This window comes from Apostichopus japonicus, chromosome 8, assembly GCF_037975245.1.
Source record: "Apostichopus japonicus isolate 1M-3 chromosome 8, ASM3797524v1, whole genome shotgun sequence".
Classification (NCBI taxonomy): domain Eukaryota; kingdom Metazoa; phylum Echinodermata; class Holothuroidea; order Aspidochirotida; family Stichopodidae; genus Apostichopus; species Apostichopus japonicus.
Window position 1 is genome coordinate 5949807 of NC_092568.1, and position 17253 is coordinate 5967059.

The window sequence follows — 17253 nt, forward strand, 5'->3', positions numbered from 1 at the left end:
AAAACATACAAATGCCGCTTCAGGGCTTCCGTCCATTAATTTAATGAGACTAGATCACTGGACATGATTGACTCATGTCGGAATGTCATGCTATACAAAGAAATAAATCGCAATAAATTATAGAATAATAAAATTTGATTATCGATCCTTTCATGCACGTACTTGATAAAGACGACCAAACAAATAACAGAAATACAAGTACTAATATATTAACACAATTATTGTTTTAGCCGAACCGTATTAGGCATCAATTAGACCTTAAACTCACACTGTGGTAAACAAAAATATTTCCTTTAATTGTGGAACTATAACTGCAATTATTGAACTAGAAAGTCGGCCAACTGTACATAAACATGTGACTGGGACAGGCTTTCTCAATACATCGCTGTAAAGTGTGATTGATGTCGGTGCGAGCGCCTTTAAGGGCTGACGTCACATCGTGAGTATTTAAATAATATAAAATGGGCGTATAAACATGCAGTAGACTTTAACCGACTGGTGTCCCGATAACGCAGTTCCGTACCTAACTCGTCTTAATGGATAAGAACACCAATTTGTATTTTAGGTTACATCGAGCTAGCCTATTTCTGTGACAACAAGGTTTATTCCAGTGAGGGTATCCAGATGTTTAAATTGCCATGAATTTCTACAAATGGTATTCCATCAAACTATGTTTCTTGTGGAACTAAATTAATTATGATTAGTTGTTAGGTCATATTTTACTTGCCGGCGTAAAAAAAGTAATTAAATTTTGGATTGGTTCATAAAAAAAATCACCGAAGGTGCAGGAACCCCTGTATAAGGCTACAAATATGGTACCATTTTTCGTGAAAACACCTTTCAAAATCATCACCCCTCCCCTTATAGACAACCTCTATAGGAAGTCAATCATAGTCCTCCTTTACAACAAACCAAATATGGTAACCCCATATCTTAGCTCCCCTTCATTCAATATATTTGTAGTTTATATTTTATACAGAATATTGCTGCTACAAACCGATTAGCGACATCACCTAATTGTCTAGTTAAATGTTTAACTTACTTCTCCAGTCTGTCCTTCGTCAAGAGGATATGCAAAGAATGTCAAATTCATCCATATGTGACGTCATTATTGGACATGTACATATTCCTAATTCCCTGTTTGAAATATGGATGGTTGTTTTGTCACCATATATTCTCCCGTCAGCTTATTCTGGCCTCCATTTGAACAGACACCCTTCTATTATTTTCTTGCATTTATGGCACAAAATATGTTGAACTATTTTGCGAAATCGAACACGCAAACCTAGCCTACCATACGACATTGTAATATCAGATCACATGCAGATGTCTGTACAAGCATATACTTTACTAGCAAGAATCGGGTTTACGCGTTTCTGACATGAACAGGCGAGAATGATTGCTAGCTAAATACACCCTTGTGAATAAGAAGATTACTTGACTGATTTTATGCAACACGATTCTAGGGCTATCTTGTGGATCCGGAATGGTTTAATGTTTGCTAAACCAGCTAATTTAAGGAACTATTGGGGCTGTCTTCTGCTTTACGGACGCCCTCTTCTCGTCTTCGCGCCAAAATGTATTCCATGTAGGTTAAATAGCCGTCATTGTTAAAGTCATCATCCTCAAGTATAGTGTCTACAATTTCTGAGGAAAGGAAAGGAAAGAAAAGAACTTACTGAAGGTTAATTTAGAAGACGAGTGAGGGCAGAATGAGGAGTGGAGGTCACGTGGGGTGGGGTGTGGATAATGGGCTCCTCCAGAAAGTACGGCGCTTCGGAAATCAATAAGAGTATAATACTAACAAATTCGTGGTAACTATACTGACAGAGATCACTAAGGATTATTCTCCCGAATCCCATGCCCACACTAGTATACCTTTGGTATTTATATGTACCCTCCCCACCGCTCATGCACCTTCCATGATACTATTTGAATATGTCAACTTATTAAGTGTTAGTTTCCGAGCTCAGTGCCAGTGTGGGTTATGTCTAACTGTCCACCTTTAGTTCATGTAATTCTCAAATAAATATTTCTCCGAAGAGGGGGAGGGGGGGGGGGGTTGAATACTGTCTTCGGTTTACCGTCGAGCTTCTTCATATGTCAAAATGAAACAACAGATTGACAGAGAGGGGAGCGGGGAGCGGGGGGGGGGGTTCCTATCGTTTTGTTCCCTTTCGCAACAGATTTCCCACTCTTCATTCTTGGGTAGGAGGAGCAAAGGACATGACCGATTAGGATTAAACATATCAAGAATTTCATAAAGTACGCTACATGGACGTGCAACAGTTGTCTGTTCTTTCACATGATTCCAGGCTGTACCGTTTCATGTGTTTGCATTGTTATTCAGGCGGGGTATTCTATTCTGTAGAGATCGTAATAAGCAAGCACTTTATCTTACGTCTTCATCGAAAAATTCATCCAGAAGAAAGAATGAATTTGTTGTCTATCAAAATAAACAATGGTTATTGATCAGTGATAAATATTAAAAAAAGAAGAAAGAAAATGGCAAATACTGCAAATTTGTTCATGTATATTTTTCTCTTGTTGCCATGGCAACCTAACCAGAGAGTGAGGAATCAAATAAACATGCGCTACAGAACATAAAAGAGTCTTGAAACTGCTTCACAAAGGAGTACCAATCAATGAATACTCCCACAAAAGTACGTCAAACCACTTTTGCTACCGTGGAGTAGAGAAGGGGAAATTTTTTTAGGGTGGAAGTTGGGATTAATTGTACTGTATTCATATTTCAAGTATAATGTTCAAGAGCTCGTCCAGTCCTTAAAGTGACGTATATGATATGATGTCTTCACTTTGATCATTAAATAACAGATTGGTGTTTTTCCTTCTGAGCTCTTGTGGTGGAATAAATGCATTTATTTTCATTCACACGTCACGCATGGTCGAACTACTCCTTAAGTTCCGGCGGTATCTCTCTGGTTTTGGTGTCTTCTCTACGTCTTGAAATCGTGTACTCGGTGTACGACAAATAACCGTCTCGATTAAAATCGTCGGTGTGTAAAATCTCGTCGACAATTTCTGTTTGCGTTAAAGAGAGAACGGTAATGTGTGATCAGATGTATGTCATAAAGCTAGGGTTGCCCCATTTATCAGCTGAGTGACGATGTTAAACATGCAGACTTGTTGCATTGCATAATCAATATAAAATAATACATATGCATGGGTTAATTACTGATAAACATTTATAACTATACACATGATAAAATATACTATATACTACTCAGTATAACCATTTCTTGAAATTAAAGGATGACTAGCAAGAAATTTGGTCTTCATATGTCGTATACAACTATACTTGTGCTTTCTAGATATTCACCTATACTATAAAATATGCTAACCCTCTGGAAAGCTCCCTTAAGACTAAATTGATGATGACGTCGGCTCCTCTGTACAGGTCTTAATGTTAATGTTAATTCATTGTTCAACACTGAATTAACCTTATCTATGAATTCTAATAACTCAACCACCTTTGTATGACATTCAACATCATATTTCCTTCACAAATTAATACTACCTTACAAGCATATATCATTTGCAGGATTTGAGGCTAGAAAGAGTGTTGTGTTTCCCCATTGAGTTTGATGTTGTATTTGAGACTCTAGGCTAAAACCTGACTCTCTAACTTTCAATTGAACTTCATACTTACGGTAATTTATAAGTTTTAAAAGATATGTGAAGAAAGGAACAAGAGTCTTACCTGAGAGTGGTTTTTAGACGTGGTTGAAATGTTTGAATACTTGACGCGAGAAAATGAGGTTTCCATGGAGACATGGTGTTACAATGTATGATACTCCATCACCAGTGACGAGAAGCAATGATAAATCTCTTTGATGACATAGTCTGCAACAGTTGAAATAGGTTACCATGACGACCGTTACCCTCACCCACACCCCGTCGTCCCTAAGCAAGAAGGCGGTCCCGTCCCGTCCCACAAATTTAGCATGATTAGCACGGCTGCGCGATTTATCACGGTGTGTATGCATGCCTTGTGCAGCTATTACTGAGAGGTCAAATCACCGGGTACGTGCATTCTATAGAGTCTCCAAAATCTATAGATACCAATATAACATAGCAAGGCTCAATTGTTAGGAGATATCCATAGAAAGGGAATTCCCGCGAACACAAAGAAAAAAGTACCTGCACATATATCCTTCACAAAGAAGAATATTTCGTGGATATGTCTTAGCGAGGGTGCACAGCTAAATGGGTGTATCGATACTGCGATGTAGGAATATTCATTCTTTGTACGTATTATGAAAAATGAGAATGGATATCATATAACTGGCATGATGTCAGTTTTTCAAATTTAAGGTTTTATTTATGGTTTGCTATATATTTGTCACTCAATCATGAGAAAAGCTATTCTGTATTTCTGTTTATCAGTGGAAGAAAAAGTTTACAGTTTAAAGGCATAAGATGCTTTATTACGTGTTTGCTATCCCGTTGGTCTTTTGGCAGGCAGTTAGAACAATTTTATATCATGTTTTTACTTCTTTCAATGTCATTTTTACTCACTCAATTGAAAGTTTCTTAACCCTCCTAAAAAATTTCTGTAAATAACCTGACATTAAGAAGCACCATATAGACTAGCTTTCTGATCGTTAAGCAAATTTACCAAGCTAAAATTGAGAGGAATACTATAAGCCTAAGGGACTATTGAATATTTTGATTTTCTTCTTAGTTTAAAACAGAGCCTGCTGTGTAACATTTGTAGTGTTCAACACTGCAGTCAGATAACCCCCCCCCCCCAAGACACATTTTGGTGTAACCATGGTGACCGTATGGTTTGCAAGTATACATTGTGTGAAGCAAAGAGGAACCGAACAAAAACACAAACAAGAAACAAGTAGCCAAACACGGCACTTAAACTAAATCAGAGCAAACTATCAAATTTGTAATGGAAAAATGGAAAATGAAGGTGCTTTCTTTTCCCCTCTCAGTGAAGATTGACAAGACATAATTCCTACCTGTATAATAAAGGGTATGTTCTTCTTCAATCTCGAGCTTTGTTTTGGCTTTTAGCTCTTCAGGTTCTGGTTCCCATGGTATCGCGTGCGCAATCGCAGAAAATATTTCAAGTCCGTCAAGTTTGGTATTATTATCAAAGTCATGTAATCTGTGAAAAGAATATAAAAATACAAAAAAAAAAATATATATAAAATGTGATGAAAACATCTGGCTTCATGTTTGTTTAGTTCCCAATGGTTGGGTTTACGAATAACTGACATGACCTTGAGAACAAACTAAGGAAAACACACGCAAAATCTTCCTATTCATCTTTTATCGTTCCACATATACGTCCTACATGTATCTAATTTAATCTGTTCACTCATGGGAGACGCTCTATACACGTACCTTAACTGCAATGGGTACAGGTGGAGGAACGGCTGGTTATATTTTCAGCTGAAGGGCAAATTAACGATTCGTACAAGTCTTTAGTGATTTGACCAATTTAAAAAGGAGTTGCAAACTGGAGACCTAACTGTGAACACCATATTCCTTTAAAGATTACAAATCGGACAGAATTAGCTCGCACAAGTTCAAAAGAAGGGCGGTATATGAAAACCTGAAACCCTCATTACCAATAATTTGATTGCGGTATAGTATTGAGGTAGACATAATACGCGGAATATTGGCTCAATGGGCGCTCAATGGGCTCAATGGACGTCGCAACATGCACGGTCCTTCACTGCCCAATGTATTGGGAATGGTTTCTTTACGGTTTACCAGGTTACAGTTACAATCAAGAGATGACAGTACTTGACAAAAATTAGTTAAGCATCGACAACATGAATTTCTATTGCAAATGCTTGGGCATGTGGAACAACTAGCCCCCCCCCCATGCCCCCACTCCCGCCACAGACACCACCACCACTGGTATAACGCCACCGATACGATAATACGTACTTAAATAATCGAAATTCCAATTCTTCTGATGATAAATTCGAGAGGTCTTCGTCTGTGTCCATGTGTTGCTTTATATGGCTGTAGAAACAATAAAAACGTATCATTAATGGTAACAGTATCAGTGAGTTGCTTGCGGAAGTTTCCAACGTTTTGGAGGTTCATCCTGAAAAAAGTGTTCCCTTACATTGAGGCCGAGAGCTAAGAAAGACGGATGTCTGGAAATGCTTTGTAATAGAAGAGAAATGCCTGTTGAAATTGGTCGTAGGTGAACACTATGTATATAATTAACGATGTTGCAGGCTTTTGTTTACACCTTCATAAATGAATAAAGGATATTGTGTGCATGGATGATGGGTCTTTATTTTCAAGTGACCTTTGACACCGATACAACTTATAGTAGCTGCCAGTATTTACATTGTTTTATAATGATATATTGACCGCATATTGCAAAGACTTTCCCTTGATCCCTTACCACAAGATGGATCGTGAAATCTTAACAATCTCATACTCGAGTACATACATGGTTTATAACGTTACTGTATATTGTATGACTATATTCTTGATTCCTGACCACAGATGGATCGTGAAATCTTAACAATCTCATACTCGAGTACATACATGGTTTACAACGTTACTGTATATTGTATGACTATATTCTTGATTCCTGACCACAGATGGATCGTGAAATCTTAAAATCTCATACCCGAGTACATACATGGTTTCTAACGTTACTGAATACTGAATATGTATGGCAATGACTTACTCTTGATTCCTGACCACAGATGGATCGTGAAATCTTGAACTGTGATCATGATCCTCATGGAAAACACATACAGCGCCACCAACTAACATCGCCAAGACGGTCAGATATATCCGCCACATATTGGGTGTTATCTTCCGATTTCTTTGAGAAAAGAAATAATTCAAAATAGCTTATTCGGTGGTTGGCTGGTTGCCAAACGATTATCGTCGTTAAGATTATGAAATCCTATTTAGAACAATAAGAAAAGATGTTGTTATTGTTGTCAAAATGGTGGAAAGAAAAATTAAACAGTTTTGTTATTGAATACATAAACATCACACACAAATTCTACAGTCTATCGGGGAACGCGTGCCACCTGCTCGGACTACTACAGTGGAGCCAGACGGCACTGGGGCATTTATCCGCTTACACTTTATCAAAAAGCCCGAAAACTTCCCCTTTTCGCCATATATATGTGCCCCCATTTGATAGTCATAAGCACGTTTTCATTTTTTGTGGTAATTTGCCATTTATTGTGTTTATTGTGATTAATACGTGTCCTTTGTTATTTAAAAACTGCCCTTTTTGGAGCGATTAAAACATTTTGAAATGAAAAAGTGTAATTTTGCTGTAAACAATTTAAGTACTAAAATGCAAATCTTAAAGGTATACTGTTAGTGAGTTTTTTACTCTCAAATCAATGTACCATATATCCCAGCGATCTGTATGGATACCCGACGATTATAAATATAACTGTATACCGAAATTACACAAAGTAATTTCATTGAAGAAATAAACACCATCAAATTCATGAAGGGCGATAAAAACCGACCCCACCTGCTCCCCCACACTTCCCCTCTTAGTTCTGCTACTGAACTACTCACGGAAATAGAATAAACATTCGTTAATTTTCAGAGCATTCGTAAGCATATTGCTCATTGCATCCAGTTCGAGACTGTAACATGTGGTAATGTATTCCTGATAGTAAAATATGTAAACACACACTGATTGTCTTCGGTATGAAATAAAAAGATAACTTACTAAATTGATAATAAGCGACTTATTCCAAACAAGAAATAAACCGAGATTTTATCCACGAAAATGAAATGAGGACAGATTTTTACTTCAACGGATTCTTTTAAGTACACGTAGCGTTAATATGTGTTCAGCTTACTACTATAGTGCATACAACCATCTGGTACCTTGTAGCTTCTCTGTTGTGTTGCATTATATACAATAATGGCAGCTATGCAGACGATGCAATCTCTCGCAGACCTCAAAAGATGTTAATGAGCATACCGTCTGCTCGTCGTCAGCAGTGGTAACTCTCACGGTATAGTAAGATGAGATAAGGCAATCGAATTGAGCGCTAGTAGAATATTTAATCAAATTTGTTCGTTAATGTGTAACGATTATAGCATCCAAAGTTAATTCCAAGCATTCGTAAAGGATCACTGAGAAAATATATGTAATTTAAGAAAAGGTCATTTTCCTCCAGTGTGTTGTTTACGTGACATAATAGTTCAAAGTATCTAGCTTTTGGATGATAGACCAGGTAAATTTATTAATCAACGTAGGGTTGAGGAAAGTGAAGTTACTTTAGGCTATAGATGTACTTAGAACTTAAAACAAAAGAAAGATAGAAAGAAAGAAAGGAGTAAACAGTAACTTTCAATGACGTGAAACAGAGCAATTATTGTACTTACAATTATTTATTTTAAATAGATTTAAAGATATACAGTGCAGAGAGGAACTTCTGGGGGGGGGGGGCGAATCGCCCTCGGAGTGACTGAGAGAATGTTGGTTCTTCTATTATCGTATTGTTTAAGTTTGTTTACTTGAAACTAAAGTATAAATCATTTAGTGTATGGGGGAAACACCCAACCCGTCACCTAGCATAACCAAGCCACTGAAGGTGGTTGCTCAGGATCAATTTAATAACAAGGCTATATCCCGTATTTGATTTACACTTACCAGTAATGGGTTTTTCAAACAATTGAAGTGGGGGGGGGGGGTACACATCCATAATCCTGAAAGCAAAAATCGGGTTTGATTCAGTTTTAAGAAATAGAAGCGCAGAAGTTAACACAAGTATGACAAAGACAAACAGAAACACATTATATATGCAATGACAGAATGTGCGTAAAAAGGGGGAACACTTGATAATTCGTGATATTTCACTACCATATGTTTGCAAACTAGGAAATAAAAAATGGCCGTAAGTTTTTTTTTTCAGTTTTCAAAACAACCGGAAGACCTCAATTAGAAGAAAGTCCTCAATATATTGCTGTATAGCCCGATTACATTAAATCTCACGATTAATGAAGACAACTGCAAGTTTACTGGAATTGAGGGTGACTCAGGCTAAAAGTAACAAACTTCAAACTTTTGAAAAAATGTATTTCTTCCTTCCATAGCATTCTTTTGCAAACAAAGCCTTCGTGCATTATTTGATTTGGGACAAAAGTAACAGATTTGTTTAGATGTAGTATACCTTTCGAGTATTGTAACATCAAACTCAACAGATTCACAAATAAACAATGAAGAAACTTGAAAATTTTAAGATAAACGATGTACATTCCGCAACTACAATAATTTACAGACCGATCTCTTGAAAAAAAGTAATCATTTCGTAAATCCCTAGGAATGGGATCAAGGGAGTTGAAGGGGGGTGGGTGGGGGGCACGTGATGTGGATGCTATCAGACATTTTAGACTATTTTTTGACCGTAAAAAAGCTTCAATTTAAAATGTTGAATAGTTTTTGTGTCATCAGTGATTACGTCATTGTTATACAAAGGGCATAGTCAATGATAACGCCACAGCTGCGTATTAACTAGCAACAGGAACCAGTGCACTGAGACGCTTGGACATAACACTATGTGGCTAACTTAATGGTATATAGAAGTGCCCGACTGCAGATTAATGTCTGATTATGTATGCCATATTTTAACTTTAAACTTTCCAGCTTAGTGCCCTTAAAGCTCAGTGAAAATAACACCGTTCTATGCAATTTTCATATTAATAATCATTATTTTTATTGAGTTATTTTTGTCGTTAAACATTTTGAGCTGAATAAAATTCGCCAGATTTTTTAACGATTCCGTAGATTCTTCTAACTTCACTCAAAATTTGCAAGCCCCGCCCAACTGATCATGCGCCTATCAATCTGTTTTGTTTACGACCGTTAGGCATAGGACTTACTAGTCTTGACCAAGTCGTTTGTAATACTCTTTTCTCGCGTGCAAACTGTACATGCCTCGGAGTCCGTTTCTGCCTGTCACGAATGTGCTTGCCCATTGTATTTTACATGCCTGAGGATCGTACAAACTTAACAAGACTAAGGACTTACGAGTGGACGATATGAGTATAGGTTACATTTGTGTTATGAACATGCTGATATGGGCGGTCGCTGTGATTTTAAAGTAAATCGTTCGCACCATAGGGGCAACTGAAAATAAATTTCTTTCTTTCGATTGCGACAGCTTTTCTCCATTAAACCCACCTGGTTAGAGTGCATTTTGAATAAGAAACATGGAATCTGCTTCGGAAGTTTGTTTTCCGAAATTCATCAGCAAACACGTATTGAGACTTTAAAGAAGGGGTACATCTACATATCTAAATGAATAAGCAATTGCCCCCAAAGGAGTACTTGGGACCAGTTTGGATTGGTGGATGTACGTTTAATGTCAATACTTACCGCGGCGCCAGCATACGATCGGCTTCAGAATGTGGGTAGTTATCTTTTAGTTTCAATACTTATGAGGGTGCTGCGACCGAGCTGTTACTTTTTTTTAATTGAGATGGCAACGGATCATAGGTAGGATCCATTTTGTTATGCTTAGCTACATTTTTCCATGGAGGTGTTAAGGAAAATGATCTTTAAAAAATTTAGACCTTGCAAGGGATTTGGCCAGGAGAAGTATTTTCACACAGGCAATAGTTCACACTCACATATTGTAATAGATTATGGTGCACGTCAAAAAGAAGACAGGAAAACCATGTTAACAGCAACACATTCTTTCAGAGGTAGGCTACATATATATTGCTTTCAACACAATGCAATGTCTTTGATGGAACAAATCTAAAATACTATACATTAGACATGGCACTGATCTATTGGTGTCCTTATAGCATTGTTGTTAAATATACTACTTAGCCCAGCTCATGGTGACTAGATAACCAAACAATATCTTATTGCCTCACATAGAATACTTTATCTCCTCGGGACCTTTCTAAGTCTCATCCTCCTCAGAGATGGCAATAGTCTGGACAATCAAACCTTTCAGATATTTTAGAACTGTAAGATAAAACATGATGGCAATACATATGAGGTTAGATGCAACTGTGTCATCTCCTCTGAAAAATCAGAATGAAGAACATAGTATCTTTCTCTGTAACGAATATATCATAAAAGAACACAAATCTTGTGTTCCAATTAGCAACAGGAAAACTTGGTCCTTATTGAGCTAGCAGATGACATTGGCCTCATGTAGTTATACTGCTACAATGAGAGGCTGTCATAATATTACAGTGGTTAAGTCACAATGTTCACTGTTATTTCTTGCTGTTTTTGTTGAAACAGAAAGAACCATCACCACAAGAAACCAAACTCTGGTGAAACAAAACTCTTATTGTGAATGCGATTATAACATTCATTGATATATCAAATTTTTCAAGTCCATTCAAGTAAAACAAAATAATTTTCCATAAAGTGTAATGGTTTATTACTTAAACTATAATTAGTTTAAATGCAATTTATATTCATGTCAACAAATAACAATTCACAGAGGGAAAATATTGTAAGGTTTATTCAAGTCAATCTTGAAAATAATGTTCAACTTCAAAACATGCTCAAAAGGAGCTTTTCATCATATGCATATAAACAAAAGCTAAGATTCTTGTTGCAGTAACATTACAAGAGATGTTTGATATCATTAAGTGGTCTGTTTGCTTTTACATACAAACAAAACTTGGCCTTGACCTACCATAACTTCTAATCAGTGGAACTTGACCTTTGATAACTACACTATGCCTATAAGAATCTGATCTGAAGCTTTGGCCAGTTAGCTACTATTGCTATATGCTATATATATGCTATAATATAATAAACTATTGCTATCGTTAGTTTAATAGCTCTAAGTTCAACTGTCAATATTTAGACAAACAGAACAACATCATACACCTTGTAAAGAACATTGCCCAGGAAACTTGAAGGAGTCCGAGAAGTGAAATATGGTTATGAGGAGGCAACCATCTTAAGCCATGTTTGAGATTAATATGGTTATGAGAGGCAACCATCTTAAGCCATGTTTGAGATTAATATGGTTATGAGAGGCAACCATCTTAAGCCATGTTTGAGATTAATATGGTTATGAGAGGCAACCATCTTAAGCCATGTTTGAGATTAATATGGTTATGAGAGGCAACCATCTTAAGCCATGTTTGAGATTAATATGGTTATGAGAGGCAACCATCTTAAGCCATGTTTGAGATTAATATGGTGATGAGGAGGCAACCATCTTAAGCCATGTTTGAGATTAATATGGTGATGAGGAGGCAACCATCTTAAGCCATGTTTGAGATTAATATGGTGATGAGGAGGCAACCATCTTAAGCCATGTTTGAGATTAATATGGTGATGAGGAGGAAACCATCTTAAGCCATGTTTGAGATTATGAGACTATTTTAGCAGCTATAGCGATATTGTCATTCAGTTTCATCAAACAATTAATGATAGAAATTGTTCTGTTTTTGATATACAATCATTGGTAGTAGAGACAAGTACATTTAATGGAAGACTATTAGCTCATGCATGTTTTGCATTTTTCTTCAAATTAGCATAACACAGCATAAAACAGCTGTAGTAGAAATGATCTCATTCAGAATCATTGAAGCACATGCATTCTATTTAACATCTGACGAGGAGGCTTTTTAGTTTCATTCATTGAATACTTTCTATTTTGTAAGAGATACAACCTATCAATAATCAATAGGTCTTCACCATAAGTAATACACAAACTGGAATCAACTCCATCAAAAGTAATACAGTTATCTTTGTGTGATACCAAACTAATTTATCATGGTTTTCATTTAAGAGTAACAATAAGCAGGAGAAACGTTTGTTCTTTTGAGAACAGCCATTGAGGAAAGACTTACAGAGGATACCAACAAATATATATAACATATATAATTATATATATATATATAATCTTTGGCTCTGTATAAACTCTATATCGAGGCCAACACAAATGCAAAAACCAAATGTATAAATATAGAAACAGGGACATTTGGACTCTCATAGACATCAAACTTTCACCTCTTCTGACCCCTGATCAATTCCTTTCTTTACTTCCAAAGGGATCTTAAGACAAAGTGATTCTTTGGTCTATCCTTTGAGGCAACCACACCCAATTCAGTTCAATGGGTATGATCACTGGTGGTACCAGTCAAACATCCCGACTGAATGGATCATCAGCTGGTCTCACTCTAAGTCATCTTCCTCTTCTATTGTTGCCTCTGGAGCTTTGAAGCCGGAAGGAGCAGCAGCAGTTTTACCTCCTGATGAAGATGATGACATCTTTGCTATCCTCTGCATCAGGGTTGGAGAGGAAACAAAAGAAGCTATTAATGACAACCACCAGGTTCATGATTTGAAGAGGAAAACAACAATACCCAACACACTTCTCTCTACTCATCTCTATACCATTGTTATTCAGTTTCCTCCAGTCTGTGCATGGTGTTGAGTTTCTTCCCAGATATCCAAATCGTAACTTGAAGTATGTTGATGGGTATAATCACAAGCATTCCAGGTTTCTTCTAACTAATTTACGCAGCTTCAAATCTTCAATTTGTTATTTGCACTAAATAAGTATATATTATTATTATCAGTATTTTGTCTGATGATGACACTCGTTCACAGCAATATTTTGATTAATTAATATGAAATGACATTAATGAAGCTAAACTGCTTTGTCCATCAAGGAGGAGTGTAAACACTGACCATCTGAGAGTCAAACGATCACAGGTAAAGAAAACCAACAATGTTACTTTCTGTGAACACTGTATTTTGCACGAAACTAGTCAAAATGTGCAGGTACCATAATCAACAATTGACGGACCTATAGGGTACCTGGAAACATAGTCTGACTGTGACTTAGGTCTGTCATAATCACACCAGCATTGGTTAAATTTGATGCAAACTTCAATGGTTTGAAAATTAAACTGTTACATGAAGCTTGTATACTAGATTAAAAGGTAAATGACTTGGCGAGGAGAAGCCACAACTGGTTATATCAACACCATTTATCTCTTACTTGTTTACCTCTGTTTATGTAGCACTTGGGGGTTGTATAAAGTTTGAACATGAACTAACCTGACTTGTTTCACCAATTTTCTTCATCAACATTCCAAACACCTGTGGTGGAAGTGTTTGTTGTAGAAGCTGTAAAAGTTGTGTTGGTTGGGCACAGACAGCGACAGCATTGCTCAGATGCTCAACACCCTGTTCAAATAAACCTGCAAAGAGAGAAAAAGAGAAATATATATAATATGCGGGTATGATTACTGCTGTAACTTACCAACAGGTTTCAGATTTAGAGAAAAAATATATACCGGTATGATGGCTGCTGTAACTAACCATCAGGATTCAGATTTTCACAGACCTGTTAAGCTTTCACATCGATTGGTCTAACCACTCTTCACACTTTGGTTCCAAATTTTCAGAGAGCAGGGGGCGAAGACTGAGGAGGGTATCTATATCTTTTAACTATTACTGAAAGCCATTTAGATACTGTCATATAGTCCTATCTGTTTTTACTGCAGGAGTATAATTCATGAGCACCTTCCTTTGTTACTGCTGCATAGCCAGTAATAAATGTCATGTAATGGTTGTATCCTCCCAACCAAAATTTACTTAAATTATAATTAAGAAACATTTAAATAAGACTGAAACATTAATCATCAATCAAAAATAAAAATATGCATAACTATTAATTATGTAACGATTAATTATGCTCCTTTATCAATCAAATGCTATTTGCAATTTCTCAACTTATAAGGATTATTAAATTATGCACTGTTTCTAAGTTTATCTAAGTTTATCACCTTGCCAAATTTAAGAAACTTAGATCATCATACAAAATTAGACCAGACAAATGTTTTGGCTCAAAATACAACATACTTGATGTTTAGGCTCACAAAGTTATTTTCATTGCAACATAGCTTTTCCAGTGTGTATTAATTTTTTATTTGTAACCTTCCAGCAAACATTTATTCAGTCAAACTTGTTAATATACCTTGTGCAAGGAGTTCTTCACCGGTCTGCACTTGCTCCAAAAAGAACTTTTGGACAGCTTCTGGGTCATTTAGATTTGGAAGCTATAGGGAAAAAAGGGAGACATTGAAAAGTGAATACTATTATCATTTATTGCTTCAAAACTTATGCAAATTTCTTTACAAAACCATAGCTGGTCAGAAATGTGATTTGGGTACAATATCAGTTAGTAGTATCTCTCAACATAAAACCTCATGAATATTCACTAACTATAAGACATACTGTAAACCACAACTGCAACTTCAACCTGAAAAAGGGTGCCGTTTCAGGGAATAATTTAACCAATATTTAATGAAAACATGCAAAGCAAGATGGGCAAAATACTATACAAGTGCAAGATGTATATCAGTCTTTGTACATAAAAACTATAGTATTGTACAAGAGAAGAAAGTAACGGTCCTCACAACTGGTACAGAAAAATTGCAAGAAAAAAAATAATTCTGTGCTTCATGGGAGTTATTGACAAAGTAGTTGTAATATATAACAGTGCTCACACAGACTGAGTCAATAAAAGAAATAAAAATTTCACAACCATTGTGGGCTACTAAACTTAGAAATGTGACAAGATTTTTTTCAAATGTAGGGATGAAGTTCTTTTCAAAAAGAATTACCTCCACATCGGAGGCAGGTGTAGTTTTTCTTTTCTCCTTTTCTTTTTCAGCTTTTCTTTCTGCAAAAAAAAAAAAATGAACAACTTCTGAAATACCCCTGATTGATTTTATAAAATTTTATGAAAACAGATTTCAATATGGTTTCAATATCACAGAGCCCTATTTGTACAATGTATCAAGTACTTTTCCCTTAAAAATCTCTGCAAATCTGGAAGAAATATAGGCTCAGCCTAGCAAACATATCCTTGTGATTTAATCAACTCAAGAAGATATGATAGCCTTGGCCTAATACGACTAAGTTCTTGTGATGTTGATGAAACCCGATCAGAATCAAACAAGGCAAAAACCAAATGTAGCATGTTAAATGATGTTAGAAAATATGAGCAGTAAAAACTTGGCTTCAAACAGGAATGGAAAATAGTTTACGCCTAGGCCAAGGATCAGGCTATTGAATATCTAGTCCATCACATCAACATTTTTAAAGGCATTTTTTTAAAGTCATGTATTGCTACTAATTGTCATTCGCTCACCCAGACTAGCGTTCAATCTAGCAGTAGGCTTAAGTTATAGCTATGGTATGCAATTGCCTCAACCTTGCCTGCAGTCCACTGTAAGTAATTGTAACATGTTACAACTGCACGCTACATCAACTTCATTTATTGTGTTACTGTTAGTTAGTTCGACAGTTGAATAATTACAGGGCCTAACGTTAGGCCTAACCCACGATAGGCTACTCACTTTCTTTCAATTTTTGACGAAAAAGTGGATCACTTCGTCGTTTTCTGTCAAAATATAAACAGTATCCTACAAACAAAGAGCCTAAAACTCCAGCTGTAATACCAAAGGTTGTTTTTGAAATCATTTTGAACTTTGACAAGTTGACCTGTCGTAGGCCTTGGCTATCCTTAGTAGAGCAAAGTAACGTGAGACTTCGCAAACTTGTGTCTAGGCCGCTGTACATAGGGTACTACACGGCATTCGCACGTACTCTGCATGCCATGCTATTTCTATGGAACGCCAAACCCGACAAAAAAGGAGAAAAAATATTATGTAAACCTAAGCCATTATATAGTTTAGTTTAGTGGAACAGTTTAGAAGAAAAAAAAAAATCAGGAACTTCAGGAAGGACACTCTCAAATCCCCATCAAGGACCATATAGGACCAGGCGCGTAGCCAGGAATTTGCCAAGGGAGGGGCGAAACTGTAGATTCGGCATTGCAAACTATCTAAGCGTAGCGTCACCATGGTTGGCGCGAAGCGTACAAGAAAATTTTGGCTGAAAATGCCTCCCAGATCGCTGGAAATGGCACTTCCCAGGCCTTGTAAGTTGCATCTTAGCATTTTCTCTTTTGAAAATACTAGCGATATCATAAAAACATTTAAAAAAAATATAAAAAATATGCTCAAGGGGGGGGGGGGTGGCTGCCCCCTTCGCTCCCCCTCCTTGGCTATGCGCCTGTATAGGAGAGGGGGGAAATGAAGACGCAAACACTCAGACCCGATTACAATGCTCAAAGTGCTTGTCTAAAGCATCTTAAATCCATTCACATCGAGGAAGTTAACCATTTGATGAGAGTAATCAGAGATGAATTTAATGGTGGCATGCTGTGGAAGGTATTGATGTGATTGATGAAG

The 17253-nt window shown here is 36.6% G+C and overlaps 2 protein-coding genes and 1 long non-coding RNA gene across 5 annotated transcripts; 1 reads left to right on the forward strand and 2 right to left on the reverse strand.

Moving 5' to 3' along the window:
• Positions 1-6: 6 nt before the first annotated feature.
• Positions 7-7938, reverse strand: LOC139971403 (multiple coagulation factor deficiency protein 2 homolog). Of its 3 annotated transcripts, none has more exons than XM_071977778.1 (5): positions 7715-7938; positions 6695-6919; positions 5932-6009; positions 4992-5140; positions 7-1647 (listed from the first exon to the last, which is right to left on the reverse strand). In XM_071977778.1, the coding sequence occupies exons 2-5, from the start codon at positions 6811-6813 to the stop codon at positions 1511-1513; spliced, it is 483 nt and encodes a 160-aa protein (XP_071833879.1). In that variant the 5' UTR covers positions 6814-6919; positions 7715-7938; the 3' UTR covers positions 7-1510. The 3 variants fall into 3 exon arrangements, with proteins under 3 accessions (XP_071833879.1, XP_071833878.1, XP_071833881.1); XM_071977777.1 differs by having other exon boundaries at positions 6695-6835; positions 7715-7932; XM_071977780.1 differs by lacking the exon at positions 7-1647 and adding an exon at positions 2514-3042 and having other exon boundaries at positions 6695-6835; positions 7715-7920.
• A 3444-nt stretch (positions 7939-11382) lies between these two features.
• On the reverse strand, positions 11383-16557 carry LOC139970989 (mitochondrial import receptor subunit TOM20 homolog). Its single transcript, XM_071977108.1, has 5 exons — positions 16357-16557; positions 15619-15677; positions 14970-15051; positions 14048-14190; positions 11383-13264 (listed from the first exon to the last, which is right to left on the reverse strand). Exons 1-5 carry the CDS (start codon positions 16478-16480, stop codon positions 13157-13159), a joined length of 516 nt encoding a protein of 171 aa, XP_071833209.1. The 5' UTR covers positions 16481-16557; the 3' UTR covers positions 11383-13156.
• A 225-nt stretch (positions 16558-16782) lies between these two features.
• On the forward strand, positions 16783-16996 carry LOC139971685 (uncharacterized). Its single transcript, XR_011794443.1, has 2 exons — positions 16783-16864; positions 16936-16996. It is a non-coding gene; the product is annotated as an uncharacterized lncRNA (long non-coding RNA).
• Positions 16997-17253: the final 257 nt, after the last annotated feature.